The sequence below is a fragment of the Petaurus breviceps genome, unplaced genomic scaffold, assembly GCF_028583685.1.
Source record: "Petaurus breviceps papuanus isolate PSGF00001 unplaced genomic scaffold, PetGlider_PUasm1.0 186, whole genome shotgun sequence".
Taxonomy (NCBI): domain Eukaryota; kingdom Metazoa; phylum Chordata; class Mammalia; order Diprotodontia; family Petauridae; genus Petaurus; species Petaurus breviceps.
Window position 1 is genome coordinate 198,963 of NW_027185798.1, and position 17,379 is coordinate 216,341.

Sequence of the window (17,379 nt, forward strand, 5' to 3'; positions counted from 1 at the left end):
TATTAAGACTGACCCAGCCTCCCATCTGTTTGATAACTTGCACCATATCTCACTACCAAGACCTTATGGGATAAGCTAATTAGCAGCTTCCTGGGATCCCTAGTTTGGCATAAGAATCAGTGTTTCATCTTTGCTCACACAGTCTGGCTGCAGAGATCCTGTACTTGCTTTATTTGAATTGAGAGCTCATTTCCTTATTAATGAGAAACCATTTCCCATCTAGGCTCCTTTGGAAAGGGGGCAGCAACATTTGGCTTCCTGAGGCATCCATTGGGTCCCTGAAGAGGTAGAGTCTGTGAACAGCTTTCTCCTCCTCTTATGCTGTTTCTCATGTCTTCTGCTTCTTGTAATCTTCTGTCTGCTTCGTTTCAAAATCACAGTGATAGAAATGCACAATGAGTTGGCTTAGAGGAGGCCAACCCCCTGCCCTCCCCCTTCTCTTTTCAAACAGCAGGTGAGTTCTCCACCACACGCTGGCTGCTTTGATTTGCTTTTGGAGTGGATGGCCACCAAGGCCACAGGACCATCCCCTACATTCTCCTGGCAGTGGGAAAGAGTGTAAGAGAGGTCATGTGTTAAAATTATAGAAATCACCATTGTACAATTAAACTATCCAACACTTGAGTTTGTTGGGTTCACTTTTGGGAGATGGAGGTTTCATGGTCATACCTTGCAGTTATAGAGCACTTTCAGGTTTACAAGGGACTTTGCTCATGACCATTTGAGTGTGTTTTAGCATCCCTTTATATAGGTGGTAAAACTCTCTGAAAGTAATTAAGTGACACGCGCATTGGCCCAGGACTTTTAAGTTAAAGGGCTAGGGCACACACCCAGCTTTTCTGATTCAAAATCCAGAGCTCTTTCTATACAGATTTAACCTTGTGGCCCACTATGGCCTATATATGGCGATCTTTTTTTATTGCTGTACTTATGCCTAAGACAATCTTTCCCCATCCTGCATTTTGTGGGAGGGAGTCAGGACTCCAAACTGGACCTTCTGAATGAGGTTGTCCCACCACGTTTCCAGTTCGGTCTTTTTGGATGTTGGATTTTCTTGCCTAGTGCCCTTTGTAAGCCAGAAGGATGACTGTCAGTTGAACTCTTCCTGGTTCTTTTCTCCTTTTTTGCTCTTCTCCACCTTTTATAACGCTTTGTGCCCTGGAAGTGTAATGCTAATGTAATTCTGAACTTGAAGATCCCTTTGTGTTGGCAAAAGTAGCAGGTACTTAACACTTAGTAACTGATGAAGCCTCTGTTGAGGGAACAGAAGGTATGAACTCCTGTCCCTTGTTACTGACATAACAGGAAGGGGTTGGCTGAAGGAAGTGAAGTAGGTAATACTGTGTATATAAGAAAAGCCCCAGAGAGGCACAGTCAGAATTTCCTTGAGACTGAGATCTGGTGGCAGAACAGCTACAGAAGAATGAAGAACTGAGTCCTGAGAACTCGTGGTGGAGCTTCTTCTGAACAGGAGCCAGGAGCCAGGAGCCCAGGAGCCCAGAGCCCAGGAGCCAGGAGCCAAGAGCCCAGGAGCCCAGAGCCCAGAGCCCAGGAGTCAGGAGCCAGGAGCCAGGAGCCCAGGTGACTGAAGCATGACCAGGATGCTGAGATTTTGTTTGTTTGTGGCTTGATTGAGCCTTGGATTCCTTGGAGCAGAAATGGTGAAGGAGCTGACACGGACCAAACCCTGTGAATGCCAGTGTGGAGCAGGACCTCCCCAGAGAGCTGGTCAAGGAACTGGGAGCTGTCTGCCATTGAACCCAGGTAGAATCAGGGACCATGGAAGGGGATCCAGGGAATCTGAGAACAGGCCCCAAGTCAAGATGAAGAAAAGACCTCTCCTTGGGTACTGAGTAATTATGGAATTATAGTTTACTAGTGACCTAAGGGGTGGAGGATTTTGTGTATGATACTTAGTAAGACTTTACTGAATAAGTGACTGATTGTACTTTGAGTACTGTGACTATTGTTACTGATTAGTGACTGATTGAATTAACTTAAGAGTGAGTATTTTACTTTGAGACTATATTGTGAATATTATATTGTGATTTTCTGTGACAAGCTGAAATATGGTGAATGCTGTATTTTGAATTATGCTGTACCTTGATTTTCCATGGATGTTTTCCTTTGGTTATGGATCACTATACTGAGTAATCAGAACCTTAAAAAAAAGCTGTTAAAGTAGCAGTTCTTCTGGAAAGCTTCTGTGCCATGCCCTCCATCACATGGTGGGGGGGGGGGGGGGACCCCCCACCCCCCCCGGGGGGGGGGGGTCTGCACGTGTCTACTAAGAAACGTGCTTGTTCACTAGGGACAGGCTTCTGGGAGCTGCAAGGGGGCTCAGCAGCACCATGGCTCACTCTGGAGGCGGGAGGGCCGGCCTGCTGCCAGGGGCCTGTAATGCCATGCACAGAAGCTTTCCAGAAGAACTGCTACTGTGAACAGCTTTTTAAAGGTTCTGATTATGCAGTATAGTGATCACTCTGTTTATTCCATAACAAAAGCAAAACATCCATGGAAAATCAAGGCACAGCATTCTGAAGAAGCTCCAGCACCACGAGTTCTCAGGACTTAGTTCTCCATTCTTCTGTAGCTGTTCTGCCACCAGATCTGGTCTCAAGGAAATTCTGACTGTGCCTCTCTGAGGCTTTTCTTATATACACACAGCCTGTTTCAGCCAATCCCTTCCTGTTACATCAGTAACAGGAGACAGGAGTTCATACCTTCTGTTCCCCCCAGTCAGAGGCTTGATCAGTTACTAAGTGTTAAGTACCTGCTACTTTTGCCAACACAAAGGGATCTTCAAGTTCAGAATTACATTAGCATTACAGGAAGGCAGTGGTGATGTGATCTCTTTATCTGGCCTCTCCTGATTTTTTTTTTTTGGTAGCCAAGTCTACTGGAGTTTTGTTACCCATTTCTTCGTGTCCTGAGACTTGTGCATGGAGACTCCAGGTTTGTGTGCTTGCACAAGCAGGATCCGTGGCCTACTTTGTCGATGTTTTTCTCACAGCCCCAGCATTCTGTCCTCTGGTGTCCATGGCATTAGTTTCTCCTGCCTGTGCCTCCTTCCTCCAGGGCTGAAGCTGTTGGGGAGTTTTCTACCAATCTCCTGGTTTCTCAACCATTCTCTTGTTCCTATTGAAATTCACCCTATTTTCTTTTTCTAAACAGCCACATGTGCACATGGTGTCTCTGAAGACCAGCCGTTTCACTAAGGAAAAGGAGTCACAAACCCTTATTCCCACTGCCCTAGAATGTGTTCAGAGATGGGAGCTGGAAAATGAAAATAGCGGCTTTCTGTGGCTGCTCCCCCTGCCAGGATGCCCCTCGCTGGCCAGCGTGAGAGTGCTGATGATCGGTCCCAGTGCAGTGTTTTTCTTTCAGGGCCTCTGGAAGATGCTTTCCCAGGACTGGCCTGACATGGGCACAGCAGCTGTTCACTCAAGACTGTAGTCAGTGTTCTTTTTCCTTTCACTTGTCTGGTTTTTAATTTGGAATTTAACAAACACCAAATCAGTCGAGCATTTCCTGGGGTGGGGGGAGGTCTAAAGCAGAGAGTGCTGAGTGGGAATGAGAGGACTCTAATCTTGAGGAATCATTAGTAATCAGACTTCACAGTGACATGAAGGAGCCCCGGGGAGCATGGCCGAGCAGCCAGACTCCTAGGGCCGCAGAGGTGTCTGCTCAGTGAGGGGGACAGCAGCGGGTGCTCTTCCTCCTTCCAACCCACTGTCCATTGACCCATGTGCAAGGAAAACACTGTCAGATTTAGTGACATGGGGTTACTCTGCTTTTAACTCTACATGGAGATATGGCTTTAAGTAGCATTTTATTTTAGCAAAGAAGGATATTTTGTGTAACATGCCTGGTCACATGTGTGTATCTGAAGTGCTCCTCATTTCCAGGAGTGGAGGGAGGGGGCGGATGCAAGAGGTATTAGGGGGAGATGCACCAGATGAGGGGGGAGAGAGAGGCAGGGTCTCAGTCTGTCATCTGACAACTGAGGTGGTTGGGCCAGACGGCCCCCAAGCTCCCCTTCCCTCCAGCCAGAGGATCCTCCTCGAATACTGTCCTGATTCTGCGCTGGTGAGCTTGTGTGATGAGCATGGTGATGGTTCCTGCGCCAGAAAGAGGCAGGCTTGGCTTCCCCAAGGACATTGAGGTCCTTGCCAAGAGAAGGCGGCTGAACAGCGTTCAGAAGAGGTCGAGACCCTGGCGTTGCTGTGGCATCTCCACATCCATGCCAGTCCTTTGCGCACAGATACCCATTTCCTTCTCAGAGGGTACAGTTGTGTTCACAGCCATGTGGTTGGAGCGGCACAGCAGATATTGACCACTGGAGCTGGAGTCAGGAAGACTTGAGTTTGAATCCAGCTTCAGACACTTAGTCTGGCTGTACAAAAAAATAGGGCTAATGATAGGACCTACTTCCTTGGTTGCTCTGAGGACCAAATGAGACAATCACATGAAATAATCGGACAAGTCTTTGCAGAGCTTCAGGTGGGCTTGAAATGCCAGCCATTCTCCTGCCCCTCCTCCTTGTCCGTGCTCCAAATGGCCAGTGATTCCTCTTGCTTTTTCTCCATCCCATTTCACAACCCTGCAGCCTGTTGCTGCTGCTCAGGACTCTCCACTGCATGTGCAGAGCTTTTCCCTGCTCTGTTTGTGCTATGAAGGCTTTCTTCCATGTTTGTTTGCTTTTTCCCCTCTCACAGTGCAGACTTTCTTCTCCCTGGCAGCCTGGTGCACCCTTCCCTGACCTGTTCTTTCCTTTTTGGGAGGCCAGCTTGCAGCTGGGGCTCACTCTGCTGTTACTTTTCACTGGCAAAAACACCCCTAACCCCCATGCTTCCAAACGCCACACTGCGCTATTGCCCTGGACCTGCAGACCTTCGGAGGCAAGATGCTCAATGCCCTCTCATTCTTGCTAGTGTCTCTTCTGGCTAATTTTCAGAAGAGAAAAACAGCTACAAATTAACTGTGAAAGAATGAATTCACAAATCAATTCCATCAGACATTCAAAGAACAATTAATTGCAGCATGCCGTAAATTGTTTGCAATAGCAGAAAAAGAAATTCTATCAAATTCACAGATTGGTCTTGATACATAAATCAGGAAAAATCAAAACCAAAGGAAAACTGTCTGCCCCAATATCCCTAGATTGGGGAACCTAGATTCAGAAATTTTAAGTGACATTAACAGAGAAGCTAAAATACCATGTCCAAAGATTACACTTGATGGCCAGATTGACTTTATAATAGGAATTCAGGGTTGGTTTAGTATTAGGAAAACAATAAACTTAATTAACCGCATTAAAAGCAAAATCAACAGAAATCATATGATTACATCAGTAAATGCAGAAAAAAGCTTTTTTTTTTTTTTAAAGCAATCAGGGTTAAGTAACGTGCTCAAGGTTACATAGCCAGTTATTTCTGGGTGTGGTGCTAAGTATCTGAGCCTGGATTCGATCCCCAGGTCATCCCAATACTGGAGCCGATGCACTTACTCGCTGAGCTACCTGGCCGCCCCCAGAAAAAAGCTTTTAATAAAATACAATACTAATTTCTGTCGAAACACCAGAAAGCAGAGGAATGAATGAATCTTTCCATAAAATGTCATGTGGCATATAGCTAAAGCCAAGAACTGCGCTTGTAACAGATTAATTGTTTCCAATGAATTGAGCAGAACAAGGTGTGTCTTGTCACCGCTTCTGTTTGACGCAGTATTTGAAATGCTGGCCATGGTGATGGGACAGGAAGAGGGAAGGAGCAGAGGTAAAGAACAATCACTGTTGAGATGATATGATGGCGTGCTTAAAGAGCTCTGAGGAGCCAGCCCGCACTTGCAGGATGCAAAATCCACATAAATCACGATCATGTCTGTGAAATTCTGATGAAACTCAGCAGGAAGAGACTGAGAAACCCCTTTTAAGATCGCTACAGAATGTTTAAAACACCTGGGGGATGCGCAGATGTGAACCCCGGCGTGAACACATGCCCTTATTGATAGAAGTTTAAATGTTGTTCATTTGTTTTTAGTATTGTCCGACTCTCTGTGACCCCATTTGGGGCTATCTTGGCAGAGATAGTGGAGTAATTTGCCATTTCCTTCTCCAGCTCATTTGACAGATGAGGAAACTGAGGCAAACAGGGTTCAGTGATTTACCTAAGGTCACACAGCTAGTAAGTGTCTGAGGCCAGATTTGAACTCAGGAAGATGAATCTTCCTGACTCCAGGTCTGAAATTCTACGTATTATGCCACCCAGTTGCGCCTTGGTTTAAATTAAGGAAAGACTTTTTCACGGTTAGAGTGTAATGGGCTGGCTTAGGAGGAAGTGTTTTTCTCCTCTCTGGAGACTTCTAGTACATGTCTGCTTGTTGGGGATGAGGGTCTGTTTTTGGCTTGTGGCAAGGAGAATAACATGGGTGAAGGGGACAGGACTTGGAAAAGGGGAAGGACTCATCCCAAGCAGATAGTCTTTGTTCTTGAAGTTTGGCAGGAATGCTGTTCAGCTTTCCCAGTGTAAAAATAACGATGCTGCCCATGCCAGCTACAGTTTATCGATTGGCTCCTGTGTGCCAGGCAGTGTGCAGAGTGCCTTACCCTAGGAGGGAGATGGCTTTTGTAGCCCTTTTGAGAGGCAGGGTGATATAGGAGAAAGAGCAATTATAGGTGTAATTATGGCCCCTCTTTATATGGCACTTCCTTAATTTCTCCTCTTCGACTTGCGATATTCCAGGGGCACTGTTTGGAGGGGGAATCTTGGAGAAGAGCCAGGCATCTTGTGTGGCCTGTTATCTGGGACCCTTGAAAGCCCTCTTCCTAGATTCTTTGTGGGAAACAAAGGTCTTGGGAACTTAGGCCATAGCCTAAAATGAAAAGTGAACTTTGCGTGATGGTTTTCCTTTGTAACTTATGGCTGGGGTGACAGAGACTTTGGAAAACTGTTTCTGCAGAACAATGAGAACTCTGCTCTAAGTGGACGCGCTGGTAGGTAGATGATTTCAACACAGATGGAAAAACAAACAGTTGATCGCTCTTCAGTCCCATTCAGTTCAGACTGTGTCAGTGTTTCCAGAGTACGCCCAGAATGGTAGAAGTTGGCTTCCAGCTGAGCCTTCACTAAGAAGGGGCCAGTCCCAAAAAGGATTTATTTATTTATTTTGGCCCATGCCATTTAAAAATGATAATGAGTACAAGGCACCCCCAGTTGTCTGGTTTGGGGGGTCAGCCCATATGTATTTGCTTTTGCACCTGGAAACTCCAGTTTGTTTGGTTAAGGCTGAGATTTGGAAGTTGGGGGATGGGGGAGCCAGAATAACAAACAAAAATATAAAATATTGAATGTTGAAAAATGTTTAGCTTGCTACTTTTTCATGAGGATTTTTAATACTCCTGGTACAACGCCTACATGTGTCTTTACTGGAGAGATGCGGTTTCAGTTTCTTGGGTGAATGTGCATTTTATAAGTGTTTTTTTTTTTAAAAGGAAATTAAACATTAAAGGAATTTAAGTACTTTACTCTTTATATAATATAACTAAGAAAAGCCAGGAACTTCAGGGTTGGTTTTTTAAAATTTAATAAATATAATCCATTTTCCACCATTTTGTTTATTATGGCTGGGCCTTTTAAAACTTAAGAGTTTATTTTGATTTTGTTGTATTTCAGCAGATGTGCACAATAAATTAACCTATCTCTTTTCTTCCTTGAGACCTGGGACAGTGTTAAATAACATTTAGCCCTAGGGCATTTTGATATGCAAGTGTCCTCTGGGTTGTTGTGTGACACTTAGTAAATGAGTCACGTGAAACAGTCAAAGCACATTGGGTTGAAGACTGGATTCCAGAGCGAAAATTCAGGCCAATGTAAGACTCATTTTGCAGAATTACCTTCTAGACCTCAGTTTCCTCATCTGGAAAATGAAGAGGTTAGATTGGATGTGCCATCCAAGAGCCTTTGATTTCATTCCTTCACCTACTCTTTGTTACATGTCAGTGTCATATCGTGCATAGAGGAGGGACAGGGTGGCAGGCCAGGCCCATTAAATTGGGGCTGAACCATGCAGCCTCTTAGCGCCTTAGTTCCCTTGTGTCATATAGGAATTACAAGTTTTGAACTCCCCATTGCACTAGGATATTGTGAGGAAAGTGTTTCGTGACTAACTGATTGACAAAGCATTTATTTAGCTCTGGCTGTATGCCAAACATGATATTAAGTGCTTGGGGATATGAAAGCAGAAGAGAAACCTCTTTCTGCCCTCAAGCAGCTTACATTCTGACAGGGAGAGACAATGCATTATATAAAGTTCAGTGGCAGGTGACCAGAAAGGCTAAGGACATTCCAAGGGCTGGAGGGACAGGGGGGATGGGACAGACAGCAAGGTCCATGGACCCTGGGGGGCATTGAGGTAACCCTGAAGGCATAGAGTTGTTGACTCCCATCTCATCCAGTTGGTTATAAACAGTCAGGTACCTTGGTTGGGTTCTGTGAGACAGAGGGAAGACAAAGGGGGAGGGTGCCCTTGGGGGCAGTGGGACTTTCTCTTTCCCTCCCTTTCCTTATGGCACCCACCCAGAGAGTACACTGTTATATCCAGGCCTTGTGCTAGAGGAGAGACGATACAGAAATGATGCTGAGGTGACCGTGTGCTCCGTGCGTAGCCAGGACAAAGAATTTCGAAAACTCTTAGAGCCTGTGATTCTTTCTGCATGATGTGTTAACAGAATCCTATTTTTATTATGAATGGAAAATGTTTCCTATTAAATAAAGGGCTAGACTTGTCAAGAGGACCTGGAATCAAATTCTGCTTTTAGCCCTTCATGCCTCTGTCATCATGGTAAATTTCCTCCATTTCCTAACTTTCTGAATCTTTAAGAATTATATCCTGAGGTGGAGCTTGTTCAGATGCTAGAAATCATTTACTCATTAATGTATTCTGGTCCTCTAGGAAATGAGAATGCTGACGCACAGAGTGCACCCCAGGGAAACCTCCCCAAGCTCCAAGATCCAAGACTTTGCCCTGACAGCTTGCTGCAAAGATCTGCCAAGGTAACAAGTGTTTCTTGTCTGGGCAGGAGGCCTTGCTTTGGCCCTTCTGTTCTGGGCTGCTGGCTTCTCCCAGTGGTCTGGTGTGCAAGGCTACTGCCCCATGAGGCTGGCAGGCTCGTGCCCGGGAGCCACCTCCATGGTTTTCCAGGGAGCGCCTTATGGTCCTGCTGTGCATCCCCTGGTATGCTAGACAGCTAGCTCCCACTGAGTGGAAACCCCTGGAGGGCAGGGCCTGGCTCTGCTCCTCTGGGTCCCCAGCGCCTAGATCAGTGCATGTTGATTGATTGCTGTTTCTGCCTGGTGGCCCCCAGGTCTCAGGGAATGTGGTTTTCTCCTCTGTCTTATGCAACAGGAAGCATGTTGTGGTTTAAAAAAAAAGATGCCCTCATTATAAAAACGAGTCAAAATGGCTGAAGACGTCACTGCTGGCATCTGAGAGGGGGCTGTAACTGAGCTCATGTCCCATCATAATGTGCCCGGCTCCTTCCTCCTGAAGCTCATGAAGACACTGGCATGTCATGTGCATTTTTGTGTGTGCTTGAATGGGGATTCCCTAGGCACATAGAATTACTAAGTCCAGTCTGTGGGCTCCTTGACTCTCTTTGGACAAGAGAAATTGCCTGACTCAGGGACTGGTCCTAGAGATCTTTTTTTTCCTCTTCCTGACTTCTCCTGGCGTGATGCAAAGTTAATTCCAGTTTTGTTTTGTTGTTTTTTTTTTTTTATCATTTCAGGTGGTTTATATCTTGGAAAAGAAACATTCTCGGGCAGCCACTGGATTCCTCAAGCTCCTGGCCGATAAGAACAGTGAGCTGTTCAGGAAATGTGCCTTGTTTTCCCCCTCTGATCACCGAGTCCCTAGGATTTATGTGCCCCTAGCTGACTGCCCTGTGAATTTTGTGACACGGCCTAGTGACTATGCCCGAACACTCTTTGTCTGTAGGATTGTGGCCTGGGAGGAGCACAGCCACTTTGCAGTGGGGTAGGTGGCCATATGTGTGCTTGGGAGACCTGGGGACCCACCTTTTGTGGGTGGGTGGGGGTTTCATTTGTGTATTGGACAGCCAGCAGACCTGGCTTATTGGGATGCTAAGTACCACTTTTATTTTGAGAGGGCAGACTCCTGTTATCCACCTGAACATACCTGTTGTGCTGTCGTTTCCCTCTGGACCCTACATAGGATGCACATGATCTTCCTTTTCCATTTCCCATTTCCCATTTCCAGAGGTGTGTTGAAAATAAATTGCTTTGCTATGTACCCAGACTAAGCCCTTGTTGTGGTACCAAGTGGTCCATGGCATGGGGAATGTCAGAGGCATTCTCAGCGGATGTTACTTGGCCTTGAATTAAAGCATGCAGGTATTTGGAATATCTTGCCTTTTTTATTTTTTTAAGAATTCATCTTCATAGTTTTGGCCAGTTTAGTGATTTTTTTAAAACCCCAGCTCCCTCATGGATGGGAACATGGAGTTCTTTTTCATGGATTCCTAACATGTCAGACTTGGGGGGGGCATGAAGGTGATTCAGTCCACCCTCTTCATTTTACAGATGAGAGAGCTGAGGTATGTGGAGGCAGAGAGATGTATTCAAGGGCACGCATTTAGAGAGATGAATGAATGAGTGAATGGAAAAGCTTTTGTAAGTGCACCCTGCATGCCAAGCCCTGTGCTAAGCCGTGGGTACACAGATAGAAAGGAATGGCACAGGCCTTGCTTTCTGTCTGCTGGAGAAGACATCAGATCCCTAGAAGAGCTGGGCCAGTGCAGAGGCTGAGACTCTGAGGCTGGAGCCGTGGGGCAGGTGGCGAGGCCTGGCAGGCCTTGATTCCCCAACCAGTGAGAAGGGAAAAAGTGGCTCCTGGCAATCTGTGGCTGTCTGAGTAGCAGATTACAGTGACCTGCGCGAGGCTTCATCTGTCAGTCATGCCAAGTTTAAAAGATAGAGGGACAGAAATATAAGGTTACTAACTGTTGAAATCAAAAGGGCTTCTGAGTGTCTCACAAAAAGGAAAAATAGCACAGCAAATAAATACCTTTATCTGCTATGGGGGCTAGTAACTGAGTTTGCTTGCAGTTGTGGGGCCAGTGAAATGTTTCTACATTACTTTTAATTGCCTTTTGAAGATATAGGAAGAAAATGTGGTATTGTACATTGGGGCCATTTTTGCATAGCACATCAGAGCGGCAAATGGAGTGCAGGGCTGGAGCAGCTCTAGGACCTGAGCTCTTATCAAGCCAGCCTCGGAGCCACAGTAGCTGTGAGACCCTGGCCCAGTCACTGTGTGCCCCCTTGATCTCAGTTCTCTGATCTGTCAGAAGGGCACAGAAACTGCACCCATCTACTAGGGATGTTGTGAGGAGCAGATAACAGAAGACCTGTAGGGTGCTGGGCAAAGATCCAGGCCTCATGGGAATGCTGCTGCTGCCGTGTGATGGTTTGGGAACGTGATTGCTCCTTCTGTTCTGGCTGATGTTGCCTTGGTTTAGGGCCTCGCTGTGTCATTCAGGGCTGTGCGGGAGCTAGCCTGAACTGGCTTGTGAGAGAGCTGATGCTTAAGTTTTCAGTGGGAGCCTTTACATCTCGGAAATCAGCCGCACACAAGAGAGGACTTGCCTTCTCCCCCGGGGAGCTGGCTGTGGAGCATCTGTCAGCACCCTTGGCCTGGGCTCCAGGATCACTACAGCAGTTAAGCGCCCGCCGCCTTGCCCAGTCAGGCTCACGAGCACCGCTGTGTGCTGAGCTGCTCCTTCCATCACGCAGCTGGCCTCCCACCTGGGGCTCCAGGGTGCATCTCAAGGCTCACCCACCTTTGGTGTCCACTTTGATTCCCCAGCACGGGCCTCCCAGCCATTCAGCTCTGGCTCTTCATTCCCCTACTGCGGACCTTATGTTCTTTCTCAGCTTTCAGAAACTGGCAGAAATTAATGATGATTAATGATGATGGCAGCTAGGGGGCGCAGTGGTTAGAGCGCTAGGCCTGGAGTCAGGAAGACCCGGGTTCAAATCCAGCCTCAGACACATAGCTGTCTGAGCCTGTATAAGTCACTTCACCTCTCTTTGCCTCAGTTTCCTTGACTGTAAAATGGCAATGGATAAGAATGGCATCTACTTCTTCCAAGTTTGTTGTGAGGATCACGATGACATAGTCATTGTAGAGTGCCAAGTGTGATGCACAATGCCTGGCACGCAGGAGGTGCCACAGACACACTGGCTACCGTGAGCTTTCTAGAGAAATTGAGTAACTTGGCTTTGGGGATACAGCTCTTAAGTGTGTGGTGACCCTAGCTCAGGCAGCCTCTGCCCGTGCCTCCACAGGTGCAGTCTGTGTCCCTGTGTGCGTGGGTCGGCCCCCTGTACCCTGCACCCTGGTCCTGCTGAAGATGTAATGGGATAGAAGAGCTTCCCACTCATTAATAGACCTCAGGTCGAGCCCATGAAGGGAGGCTTACTCAGGAAGGCTTTCACACCTTTTGCTAGTTTCTAATTAGGCCCTGAGTCAGGAGGGCTGTGATGCCTTCTGGCTCTGAGAAGTGCATATATACTCCTAGCTGGTATTTTGTTTTGGGGGCTGCTTATTAGAAGGATCTTGTGATTCCCTCAAGATTCTGAGTGACTGTATATTCAGAGCTTCCCTTCATCCAGGGATGTACGTAAAGTGTTTAGTTGATTCAGGCAGTCAGAGCCCTGTCTTTTGGTCTTTATTTCTCTGCTTGTATTTTCTCTGAAGTTCAGGGTGCTGACTTTTCCCCTGAATTAGTGAATGTAATTAAAAAAAGACTGTTGACTCCTTAAACAGCTCTCTTTCCGAGTAAAGTAGATCTAAGACCCTGTGCCCCAGCTGTCCTGGGGATGCCAGTGTGGTTGCTACTACAGATGGGCAGAATGGACCTTTTGGCTAGGCTGATTTTGAGGGCTTTTCCAAGCTCTCCCAGAGCCAAGTGAGGGTCACCATTGGGGCATCCAGCTCTTGAGAGGTAGGCAGGATGTGTAGGTACCTTTGGTGCTCTCCAGGCTTATCTCTGCTTCTGGCCTCTCCTTTCTTTTGTCCCAAGGTCAAGTCCTGTTGCTCAGGCCCACCTCCCCTCTTAATGGGCTTGCTCAGGGCAGTCCCTTCTTCCCCAGCAGAGCCAGGAGCTGAGAGTGAAGCTGTCAAATGGTTTCTCCTGATGTCCTTGGAGCACTGGGCATGGCAAAGAGAGGAAATGTGTTGGGCGGGGCCTAGGGCAGCTCTGCTGGTGTGGGCTCCTCTCTTATCTGCCTTTCTGACAGGTCCCATTGTGCATCCCTGTTGTAGCTGTTTCAGAAGGGTCTGCATGGCCAAGGTGTGGTCAGGAAGCCTTCCTTGGGTGCCTGGATGGGAAAGCTTGAAAAACTCCTGAAGGTTATTTCCATCCAGAGTTCTTGGGTGGGAAACTTTCTTGGATGGGAGTTTGAAGTAGATAATGGGAGGAGGGGGCTGATGGAAAAAGGATGTAGGCTTTGCTTTTTGTCCTCCTTATCTACTGAGAAAGGAAAATTGAAAGTGTGTGAGAATGGAAGTTTGCCTTTTTCTAATGAATTTCTGTTTCTCTGGGTAAGGAAGTTTAAAAATCTCTCTTGAGAAGGAAACTTCCTTTATTCATTCACCAAACATTTGTGACGATCATTCTACAGTAGAAGGAAGTTAGGAGAATTCAGTGATATTAGTGAGGAATTTTCAGCTCAGCTTTTTTTCTTCCAAGATCCAGCTGCCCAGCCCTGGGGGATCCTGGGACCTTTTCAGTTGGAGTGTCAGTTATTCCTCCCCAGGTCCTCTCAGCATTGCATCCTGGGGGAGTTTTTTTTTGGGGGGAGTCCTGATGACAGGGCTTTCTTCATTCTGCTTTGCCAGCTTTTGACAGTGGTGGTAGTGGCAGAGAGGAAGGAACATGACTAGAGCACGTGTGTACACAGGTGTTTGGGCATGCTTGTCTTGTGAGCAAGTTGTCTCGGGCGATGTTGGCTTTCTGTACCATCACCTGTGCTGTCCACTTTGTCTCTCTGTTTCTTCCTTATTGTCCTGTCTCCTGAAATATTCTTATGCTGCTTGTCCTGGTTGGCCCATGCATCCACACGTAAGCATGCACCCCTGTCCGCAGCACAGTGCATGTGCCTGTGTGTGTGGTACAGTGGGAGAAACTTGGCATAAATGTACATGGTTTTAAATTTTAATTTCTCTAATGAGTGGAAATGCACCTTTTCCTCCTATCCCTGCCCCCCCCCCACTATTGAAATCTAATCCTTTTTCATTGCAAAAGAAAGAAAACAAAACCCTTGTAACAAGCATGTCTAGTGAAGCAAGAAAAAAAATTGCATTGTCCATGTTTAAAAAAAACAGTTTCCCTCTGTACCTTGAGTCTGGTGTCTCCTGTCAAAAGATGGAAAACACGTTTGAGATTGGGGACTCTGGACTGGTGGTTGGTCATTGCTATGATTGAGTTTGTCTTTACAGTCTTGTTGTTCTGTGTGAGTAGTGCTCCTGGTTCTGCTGCCTTTCCTCTGCATCAGTGCAGGGAAGTCTTCCCAGGTTTCTATGAAATTACGCCCTTCATCCTTTCTTACACCAGACTGGTGTAATTCCATTACATTCAGGCTCCATAACTGATGGCTGATGGGGAGTCAGTTTCCAGTTCTTTACTCCTACAGAAATAGCTGCTGTAAATATTTTTATGCCTGTTTTGTACCTTTTCATCTCTCTTAGATTGTTTAAAAAGAATGAGCCTTTTTTTCCCCGCTCTGTGGCACTCATGAGTGTTGTTTGTGGTCAGCCCGATTTCAGGGTCCATGAGACAGCAACAAGAGGCGAGCACATTCTGAAGAGCTTCCCCCACATGCAGCATGTGCCTGCTCTGTGTACAGGTAATGGCTGCCGAGTGGAGAGGTTGTCATTGGACAGGCCGTTGCCCTGGGCATAAGAGGGAAGGAGGACCATGCCCTCCTCTAGTCTCGTCGGCTCTGAGACGAGCAGTCTCCCCATTTTCCATGCTCAGGATCACATGTTGGAGCCGGTACCTCAGTCCTTGTGCCTTTACCCGGCATGCCCATGCTTGAATGTTGCCTGTAGCTTATGCCCCTTTTTAGGGCGGCTCTCCTCTGTGGGGTAGGAGGCCTGCTTTTCTCATGTTTGTGACCGTGACCTTGCTCTGAGTCAAGGGGAGCCCGAAGGTGGAGCTTGTCTGGTGACTGAGTCTCTCCGCCACCAGTGAATGCAAGCTTGCCATCCTCCTAGCCCATGCTGGGCACTCAGGTGGGCCTCTGCCTCATGTTCCCCGAGCACACCGCTTATTTCAATGCATCGGCTTGAATGGGGAGAGAGCTGGTCCTGTTTCTGCCTGGTGGGCGATGTGAGCCTTGGGGAGAAGTGGTGTTTGTTCAAAGGATGAGGGCTCTGAAGGGAGGAGGCTTTTCCTTGAGATTTTGCTCTCTCTCATGGGGTTGGTGGAATAACAGTGTCACTGACCAAACATGAATTCAAGGGTTGGGCCAAATGGGAAGTGCCCAGGCTGGGGAGGGGCCTCCTGGAGGACAACTTTTCATTGCCCCCTGGTGGTCAATGAGAACTCGAGCCTGTTGGAGACCAAGCTGTCCCTGAACGGGATAGGCCAAGTTGAGGGGATGGCTGGGGTTGGGTGGGGTGGAGCTTGCTTCAAACAGAGACTTTGAGAGATGCAGCAGAGACCCTGGATCAGTCCTCTCCCCTCCCAGTCTGATGTGAGATGGTTAGGAAGGGTTCTGAGTGCCAGTTGAGTCCTTGGCATCTGACCCTGGAGCTGATGTACATGGAGGGGCTTGCATTTGGAAAGCTGAGTGAAGGGTGCCCTGGAGTGGAGAGAGGCACGGATTGGACCCATAATGCTTAATTATGTCATACTTCAGCAACTCCGAGTTCTTCATCTGGCATCTGTGAACTTGATTTTTAAAATGGCTTGTGTTGCTGTCTTTCAATAGAATTGGTTTCTTTGTAATAGAAAACCTTCTGAGAAGGGATCCACAAGCTTTACCAGTATGCCCAAGGGCCCACAGCAGAAAAAGTCTCAGAAACCTTGATCTAGACCTCTTTTGGTTTGAAAGGACCGTATACGACTATTTCACTTGGTCTGGTATCTTTCCTGTTTGCCATGAGTAGGACAGAACTTGTTTTTCAGCAGTTTGAATTCAGCAGACATTCAGTTAGAATGTGCACGTCCACATCCAGAGCAGCCTCAACAGGGTTGCCCAAAAAGCCCTGTCCATCTGGCTTCTCCCTCCAAGTGTACATCCCGTTTAGCATGTTGCTTCATCTGGGCTTCCCCGGGCCTCGCCTCCTGCATGACCCTGTGAGGGTGAGTATTCTGGAGTATTGGATGCTGATGTTGAACACCAGTGCTGATAATCTTGCCACAAGTAGCTTTTCTAGGGTCAACAGAGAGTCTGGGAGAGGAGGAAGGAAGGGCAAACCCTTTGTTTTTCCAAACACAAACAAACCAGCAACCCAGAAATGCCAATCTAAGCCCCGTCTTTTCATCTTCTCTTCTCCAGAGAGAGCCCAGTCCTGGTGACTTTACTTTCTTGGAGTGGGTTAAGGGGGAGGTTGCTGTGTAGTCCCCAGGGGACTTCCTGTTCAATTTTCACTTGGCTTTCACCTCTGCAGTGTCACAGACGTCTGGATCTCATGGAACAGGCCTGAAAAGTTAGCCTCTCATCTCTTATCAGCTGTAAAAAAGTGGGCCTGAGTGAGTGGACTGGGAAGGGCTTTTCTGAGTGAGACCGCTACATTCCATGTTCAGGTAACAAATCAGGGAGATATTTGCAAAATATTTCTATTTGTAGAAATATTAAAATACTTGATGATCTTATGAGGAGGAAAACTTTCTTTGTTGTCAGTTTGTTGCTTCTATTTTATTCAGTTAAATACTATTGCACGTGTGTGGGCTTGCTGCTCATTATAGAATGAGAGGTTATCATTGGAGTAATTGGATCACAGCTGCCTAACTTTCCCAGGCTGTTCCTGGAAGGAACAATGTGCCCTTTTCTCCCCATCTTCAGCTCCTTGGAGACGTGCCTGGATGAAGTGCATTGCAGGAAAAGGGAAGGTCCGTTAAGCCAGCTCAGTACACAGTAGGGAAAGTTAATAGATCTTCAGGGATAGGTCGTCGGGGCTTAGAGGAGTGACTGCTTTGTCCTCCTGCCCCTTTCCCCCCTAGGGCCAGCCGTGCAGAATGTGTAGAGTAGACATCTCCAGAGTACGAGGCTTTGGTGTTCTAGGCTGATGATGAAGTAAGGGTTGTTATGCAGATGGGAGATTTCCATCTGTTTCATGGATTCTACT

At 47.1% G+C, this 17,379-nt stretch overlaps 1 protein-coding gene across 4 annotated transcripts in view; it reads left to right on the forward strand.

Annotated features, from left to right (window-relative positions):
* DIS3L2 (DIS3 like 3'-5' exoribonuclease 2) overlaps positions 1-17,379 on the forward strand; it is a 371,217-nt gene that overhangs the window by 131,406 nt on the left and 222,432 nt on the right. For all 4 annotated transcript variants that reach the window (XM_069089292.1, XM_069089294.1, XM_069089290.1 and 1 more), the window contains 2 exons: positions 8,953-9,053; positions 9,788-10,035. In XM_069089292.1, coding sequence (XP_068945393.1) covers positions 8,953-9,053; positions 9,788-10,035 — 349 coding nt within the window. The remainder of the gene's footprint in view (positions 1-8,952; positions 9,054-9,787; positions 10,036-17,379) is intronic.